At 42.3% G+C, this 8,502-nt stretch overlaps 1 protein-coding gene across 4 annotated transcripts in view; it reads left to right on the forward strand.

Moving 5' to 3' along the window:
- PACC1 (proton activated chloride channel 1) overlaps nt 1-5,886 on the forward strand; it is a 51,355-nt gene extending 45,469 nt beyond the window's left edge. For all 4 annotated transcript variants that reach the window (XM_054546571.2, XM_024242515.2, NM_001131541.1 and 1 more), the window contains 1 exon segment: nt 4,988-5,886. In XM_054546571.2, coding sequence (XP_054402546.1) covers nt 4,988-5,149 — 162 coding nt within the window. In that variant the 3' untranslated portion in view covers nt 5,150-5,886.
- The last annotated feature ends 2,616 nt before the right edge of the window (nt 5,887-8,502 follow it).

An 8,502-nucleotide genomic window follows, 5' to 3' on the forward strand; every position in this document is an offset into this window, starting at 1 on the left:
AGGACTTACTATGGCTATTTCGTTTTTTGTTTTTGTAACTTCATTCTTTCTTCTTACTGTCTTTGTGGATAAATGATTATCTCTTTAAATTCCTTACTTTTTATTTTTATTATATCCATTGTAGGTTTTTGCTTTATGGTTACCATAAGGCTTATAAAAAAACATCTTGCAGTTAAAACAAGTTATTTTAAATTGAGGACAACTTAACTTTGATCACAAAGAAACAAAAAACTTTTAAAACTACACTTCAACTCCGTACTCCTCACATTTTGACTTTTTATTATATCTATTTATATTTTTGTTTTGCCTGTCTCTTTTTTTTTTTTTTGAGATGGAGTCTCACCCTGTCACCCAGGCTGGAGTGCAGTGGCCCAATCTCAGCTCACTGCGAGCTCCCGGGTTCACGCCATTCTCCTGCCTCAGCCTCCCGAGTAGCTGGGACTACAGGCGCCTGCCACCACGCCCAGCTAATTTTTTGTATTTTTAGTAGAGACGGGGTTTCACCGTGTTAGCCAGGATGGTCTCGATCTCATGACCTTGTGATCCGCCTGCCTCGGCCTCCCAAAGTGCTGGGATTACAGGCATGAGCCACCGTGCCCGGCCTGTATTGCCTGTCTCTTAACAAATTGTTGTAGTTCTTATTTTTGATTTATCTTTTAGTCTTCGTACTAAAGATATGAATGGTTTACACACCACAGTTACAGTATTACAGGATTCTGAATTTGTCTGTATGCTTACTTTTACTAGTGAGTTTTATACGTTCAGTTGATTTCTTGTTGCATGTTACCGAGTTAAAGAACTTCCTTTAGATTTTCTCATAAGAGAGTTCTAGTGGTGATGAATTTCCTCAGATTTTTTCTGGGAAAGTATTTCTACTTCATGTTTGAAGGCATCAGTAGCTTTGCTGGGTACAGTATTCTCGGTTGGCAGTTCTTTTTTTTTCTTACCCCTTAAGCACTTTGAATATGTCGTCCCACTTCCTCGTGACGTGTAAGGTTTCCACTAAGAAGTCTGCTGCCAGATGTATCAGAGCTCCTTTATCTTGTCTGCTGTTTTTTTTTTACTGCTTTTAGAATCCTCTCCTTGCTTTGACCTTTGAGAGTTTATTATATATTTTAGTGTAGTATTCTTACTTGGGTTGAATCTACTTAAGTGTTCTTTAACCTTCTTGTACCTGGATATTCATATCCTTCTCTAGACCTTCATGTACCTGGATATTCATATCTTTCTCTAGGTTTGGAAAGTTCTCTACTAGTAGTTCTTTGAATAAACTTTCTACCTCTATCTCTTTCTCTACCCCCCTTTTAAGGCCATTGACTCTTTTTTTTTGGAGTCTCGCTCTGTCACCCAGGTTGGAGTGAAGTGGTGTGATCTCAGCTCACTGCAAGCTCTGCCTCCTGGGTTCACGCCATTCTCCTGCCTCAGCCTCCCAAGTAGCTGGGACTACAGGCGCCCGCCACCACGCCCAGCTAATTTTTTGTATTGTTAGTAGAGATGGGGTTTCACCATGTTAGCCAGGATGGTTTCGATCTCCTGACCTCGTGATCTACCCACCTCAGCCTCCCAAAGTGCTGGGATTACAGGCATGAGCCACCACACCCAGCCAAGGCCATTGACTCTTGATTTACCCTTTTGAGGCTATTTTCTAGACCTTGTGAGTGTTCTTCATTATTTTCTTTTTTTATTTGTGTATTTTCATATAATTTGGCTTTAAGCTAATTCTTCTGCTTGATGAATTCTGTGTTTGAGGCACTCTGATGCATTTTTCAGTCTGTTAATTGTACTCTTCAGCTCTAGGATTTCTATTTGAATTTTTAAAAATCATTTTAATCTCTGTTGAATTTCTTTGATAGATTTCTGAATTGAGTCTTTTTGTTTCATTGAAGTTCCCTCAGAACATCTATTTTGAATTCCCTGAGTGGTCACACATCTCTGTCTTTCCCAGATTGGTCACTGGCACCTTATTTAGTCTGTTTGATGAGGTTGTATTTCTCTGAACTTTTCTGGTGCTTGTGGACGTCTGTCTATGGGCATTGAAGACTTAGGTGTTTATTTCAGTCTTCACAGTCTGCCCTTGTTTATACCCATCTATCTTCAGGAGATTTTCTACAAATTGAAAGGTGACTGATGATGAGTTCCCTAAGCGTGTAGTCAGTCACTGCAGCTGTTTCAGCACTAGAGGGCAGTCTAAGCTAAGTTACACCGTGACTATCTTGTAGACTTCTAGATATCCAGCCCTAATGTACTTGGGGAGGATCAGAGAGAATGCCCTGGGGGTTCCCAGGCAACGTCCCTTATCTTTCCCTCAAGGGGAAGGAGTCTCTGTGCTCTGAGTTGCCTGGAGTTGGGGAGGGGTAAGGCAGGTACTTCCATGGCTGTCACAGCTGGCACCACCCTGGGTCCCTCCTAAACCAATGCAATACTGGGGTTTGCCTAAGGCCACTTTAGTCAGCCAGTGGTGAAGCTGGCTGGGGTTTGGGTCCATCCTGCTAGGGTGGCAGATTGCCTTTTGGCCAGTGTGGGTTCAGAAGTGCCATTTGGGAGCAATAGCCTATAATTAGGGGATTCGGGATTCTTTCTGGTGCTGTGGCAGGGCTGGTACTAGGTTCCAAGGCAAAGTCCCTTATACTCTTCCCTCTCCTTTGCCCAAGCAGGAGTGTTCCACCATGCTGCACTGCCTGGAGTTGAGGCAGCTGGTGTCATGCTGGATCACACCCCAAACCCACAGACTCCCAGACCAGTGTAGTACCAGGGCTGTGGTTGCTATGGCCTGGCTGCCACTGAAATTATTTGGGGCCTAAGGCCACTTTAGTCTCTTGTAAAGTGGGCCCAGACTTGGTTTCCTCCCATTGGGGTGGCAGATGCCCCTCTGATCTGGGGTGGGCCTAATACTCTTTTCACGGGCTCTAGCCTGGAATCAAGGCCTCAGAGTTCTGCCTGGTGCTGTTTTCCCTTGTGAAGTTCCAATGCAAAAAAGTCCCAGACTCACTTCCCTCTGCCAAGCTCACAGATTCTCTCTGCTGCACTGCCTAAGGTTGGGGGAGGGGTGTGTAGGCAACGTGAGACCCTCCTTTCCACTCTTCTTCAGTGTGTCTTTTCCTGTTAGTATACTCAACCAGATACTGTGATCTGTCACCTGATTTTTTGGCTCTTGTGTAGATACTTTCTTACATGGATAGCTCAGTTTGGTGTTGCTGCAGAGGACTATCGCTGGAGGGTTCTCTTTAGCCATCTGGCTCCACCTCCTCTAATGTCAAATTCTGACTCATGATCTTGGAAGGGGAGGAATAATTGGACAGCTTTGCTAAAGGAACATTTAAGACACACCATCCACCAGAGCCAGGCCTAAATGTAGTATTGATTGGCATTCAGGTCATCATAATATATCCTGATGTGATCACGGCTTACAGGAAACAGTTTCATAGCTGAGACCCAAATGTGTAAGCTTCCAACCCCAGGTGGGGATTCTGTGATATGGATGTGCTTGCTCTGCTATCACCCACTACCACTATTAATTATAGACTGGCAAGGCTTTGTATGAAGAGGGATGTGCAGAGGCTTATTGAATCAAGATTGGGGAGAAGGGCTTGCAGCTCGTTGTGTAATGTGTGATAAAACATTTTTTAACCTACTATATTCAGTATGAGGTACCTATTATGGGCCAAGTGGAGCCCAGTACCCGAGGCATGCTTTACTCAGCTTCACAACAGTCTAGTGGGGTGGTATCACCATTTTCATATGTGAACAATGAAATGCATACTAAGGTCACCCTGCTAAATTGAGCTTAAAAGTATTTTATTTGGGAGGCTGAGGCAGGCGGATCATGAGGTCATAAGATCGAGACCATCCTGGCCAACATGGTGAAACCCCATCTCTACTAAAAATACAAAAAATTAGCTGGCCGTGGTGGCATGTGCCTGTAGTCCCAGCTACTTGGGAGGCTGAGGCAGGAGAATAGATTGAACCGGGGAGGCGGAGGTTGCAGTGAGCTGAGGTCGCGCCACTGCACTCCAGCCTGGCGACAGAGTGAGACTCCATCTAAAAAAAAAAAAGTATTTTATTCTTACCAGGTTGTGGAAGTCAGAAATCCAAGATAAGAACTCTGCCTTAAAGAGTTACAACTCTGCCTTAAAGAGTTAGTGAGAGAACAATCCTATTGTTTTAAATTATTGATTCCAGGCCACAAGTAACTGTGAAAGGCATTCATAGGATAAATAGCTCTGCTGAAGTCCAGAAAGGGTTTTAGCTTAGTGGTCAGGGAAAGCTCTGAGACTTTGAAGGGTGAGTAAACCTAGACAGGAGGAAAGCATCGCAGATGGGGAAAAGAGCAGAGGACTGGAGGCAGGAATCCTTCTCTGAGTTTGGGAGGAAAGACAGCCACTGGACTAGAAATGAGGAAACACTTGAAACTATGGTAACTATGAGATGGGAACAAGAGGAGCTCACCTTCTTATGGATTGGGTATAGTTTTAGGGAAATTCGTCTCAAAGCAAGGTCACTTATGGTTGGATTAGGCCACAAAATTAAATATTGCCTATCTTATTTGTGCAGAGCTTTTTTGAAAAACAGCTTTCTTTCAGAATCACTTTATTATAGGGAGGAGTCAGTATTTTTCTCCTCAAACTGAGCTATGGACATTAAAAGTATAGTCTGAATGAAGTATATAGAGTTATGACAGTTTCAGAACCCAGGTATTTTTCTTATAGTCCCAATAATTTGGGAAGGGATCTTGATAATAACACTACTAAACATACAAAAAATTAGCCGGGCCGTGGTGGCGGGTGCCTGTAATCCCAGCTACTCGGGAGGCTGAGGCAGGAGAATTGCTTGAACCCGGGAAGCAGAGCTTGAAGTGAGCCAAGATCGCACCACTGCACACCAGCCTGGGCGACAAGAGCGAAACTCTATCTCAAAAAAAAAAAAAAAAAAAAAAAGAATCAAGACTGAAGCAAACCAGTAATCCTGTTTGTTTCTGTTTGCTTCACAGATAATCACTGCCAATCCTTGGAACACAATTGCTCTTCTCTGTGGCGCCTTCTTGGCATTATTTAAAGCAGCAGAGTTTGCCAAACTGAGTATAAAATGGATGATCAAAATTAGAAAGAGATACCTTAAAAGAAGAGGTCAGGCAACGAGCCACATAAGCTGAAGTCACCGCGCGTTGTTTAGAGAACTGTCCACATCAATGGGAGTTGTCATCACTTCCACTTTGTAAACGGAGCTATCAACAATCCTGTACTCACTTGAAGAAATGGGGCCTTGCTGGGAGGAACAGCATGTCAAACTGGAACTTCTAACCTCACCCCAAGAGAGGCCGTGTAGAGCCTAATAGAAGAGAGCTAATGGATAACCTACAAGTTATTTAAATATTTAAATTATTAATAAACTTTTTAAAGAGCTGGCCAATGACTTTTGAATAGGGTTTGTAGAAGATGCCTTTCTTCCTGTTTGGTTCATTGTATTGTATTAGGTCAAGCTCTACTAGGGTAATGAAGGCTCTGCTTTTCACTTTTTAAAAGTGGACAAAAGAGTGTGATTTTCTTTTTCCAAAAATTCCTGACTATCAAGACGTGTGGGTCATGCTTTGGAGCCTATGCACTGTACACAAAGGCAAAACCCTATGACTTTGGCGTCATCTGCCATTGATGTCCAGCCTCTGACCTGCTCTTTGATTTGTTAAATGTTAAATGAGACTTTAAAGCTACTAGAATCTAGTAATTAAGTTTCTTAATGGACTGACTAACCACCTACTTGTCTGGCTAGAATGTTTGTTGATGAGTTTAGATTAACACTCAAAAGCACTAGGACAGATGTAAATAGTAGGTGCCTACTCATTGTATTTTGATGATTTCATTAACAGGTAAATAAAAGTTAATACAAAAGGAACAAGTGTGACAATATGAATATCTGCTCAATCATCGGGCACAATTACTTTCATTTGGTGACTTTCAAGGACAAAAAGGTAGTATGAGTCTGGACTCCCAAGATGGATCTGACTCCCAAGGTATGTTCTAACTGCTTCCAGGGAAGGGTTTGTTAGGCATGGCGACTGATGACAGGTGTCCAGGAAGAGTGACCTGGTGTCCCCGAGGAAGCTGGGTTAACTCTTTACTGTGTCCACAAAACTACCCATCATCTGAGGAAGGGGCATACGCAGTATGACCCTCAAAAAGCTTTTAGCCTAGCCTTTGACAGAGATGAGTATGCATTAAAAAAAAAGTCTATTTTTCACATTAAGGTTCTAAAAATTGTTTCCAGAGTTTTAAATTATTTATGTGCCTGTTGCTTCAAAGAGGACTTGGTAGCATTTCCTAAATTTTGTAATCTGGCTTCCGATAATCCAAAGGGAATAACTCAAATGTATGAATAGGCATTTTAAATGGGAAGAAACTGTGTTTTGGATGAATGATTAAAAGTGAACTGTATAAAGAAATATTCCCTGCCACATTTCTGCTCCACAGAAGCATGAGAATTCAAGTTTTAGCCTAGGTCTCTTTATAAAATCTTATTTTATTGCAGGGCAAATGCAAAGCCAGGCATAAAAGCTTACATTAACAGTACTGATAAAAAGGGGGGTGTGTTTTTTTAAAGCATGTCTGACAATATGTCACTTTCTCTTTTTTTTTTTTTTTTTTCTTTTTCTTTGGAGACAGAATCTCACTCACTCTGTTGCCAGGCTGGAGTGCAGTGGCGCTATCTCGGCTCATTGCAACCTCTGACTCGCAGGTTCAGGTGATTCTCCTGCCTCAGCCTCCCAAGTAGCTGGGAAGCTGGGATTACAGGCATGTGCCACCATGCCTGGCTAATTTTTGTATTTTTAGTAGAGATAGGGTTTCACCATATTGGCCAAGCTGGTCTGGAATTCCTGAGCTCAAGCAATCCACCCGCCTCAGCCTCCCAAAGTGCTGTGATTACAGACGTGAGCCACTGTGCCCAGCCAGTCACTTTAATATTACTTAAATATCTAATAAAATTTGTTTCAATGAACATGCTATATTCTCTATATTGTAGAAAGCTGAGACTGGGCATGGTGGCTCACGCCTGTAATCCCACCACTTTGGGAGGCTGAGGCGGGTGGATCACCTGAGGTCAGGAGTTCGAGATCAGCCTGACTAACATGGTGAAACCCCATCTCTACTAAAAATACAAAAAATAGCCGGGTGTGGTGGTACGTGCCTATAATCCCAGCTACTTGGGAGGCTGAGGCAGGAGTATCACCTGAACCTAGGAGGCAGAGGTTGTAGTGAGCTAAGATCATGCCACTGCACCCCAGCCTGGGCAACACAGCGAGACTCTGTCTCAAAAAAAGAAAAAGAAATAAATAAAATAAAGTTGAGAGACCTATTAAATGTGCTTTCATGTAAGCACATAATTAGGAAGTGAACGATTTTACCTTTTCAAAGAGAAAAACCTTTATTAGCTGTAACTTGTCAAAATCTACTCTGGTTGCTCTTCAGTAACAGAAATATACCTAAACCTTCTACAGAATAGACATTTAGACATAACCTTCACTTTCTGGAAAGGCAGGTGCTTGCCTTTTCCTTCTGTTTTGTGTAGGATCATCATTTTTAACTGCGCCGTCCCCCAGCTGTCAGCAATACTAGCTGACCCTGGGTGAGTGTAGAGAATCTAGAAGGAACACCTTAACCTGATGGCCATGACAAGATGACTACAATACCTACTACTTGAGAAAACTAAAACATGAACTATTGTTGTAAAAGAATTTTAGTGCTCTTCCTTTTGGTACACTGCTTTCATGATGACCTGGGAATAGTGTGCGTTCCCTGTGCTAGAGTTTTTAATATTAAAGCAGAAGTAAACATCAGTAGCAGATAACACTTTATTACAATAATGTCTGATTTCTTTCTCTTTTTTTGAGACAGAGTCTTGTTCTGTTGCCCATGCTGGAGTGCATCTTGGGTCATTGTGGGCTCAAGCGATTCTCTTGCCTCAGCCTCCCGAGTAGCTGGGATTGTAGACGCCCACCAGCACGCATGGCTAATTTTTATATTTTTAGTAGAGACAGAGAGTTTCACCATGTTGGCCAGGCTGGTCTTGAACTCCTGACCTCAGGTGATTGGCCCGCCTCAGCCTCCCAAAGTGCTGGGATTACAGGCGCGAGCTACCGCACCCAGCCAATAATACCTGATTTCTAACTGTGCCACAGGCTCCCTGCTCTTCACTAAAAGTGCTATTTATTATGGATTATGAAAAATTAGCTTCAAAGTAAATTAAACCCATCCTCTTAACATACAAGGATGTGAAAGATGATGGAAGGGATATCCTAGAACTTAGAATTTTATGCAAATATTCTGTAAAACATATTTTGGTAAAGGGCTAGAACACTCAACCTTGGCACACAATCTTCCTATTTTTAAATTAGACTTCGTCCCACAATTTGTCTTAAAAGTTTCTATAAATACACATATGTATGTAAAAAGGGGGGCAGACTTCTCCTGTATGTCTAAGCTTAGAGCTAAAAGAAGCAAAGATGACATAAGG

Source organism: Pongo abelii, chromosome 1 (assembly GCF_028885655.2).
Source record: "Pongo abelii isolate AG06213 chromosome 1, NHGRI_mPonAbe1-v2.0_pri, whole genome shotgun sequence".
NCBI classification, from domain to species: Eukaryota; Metazoa; Chordata; class Mammalia; order Primates; family Hominidae; genus Pongo; species Pongo abelii.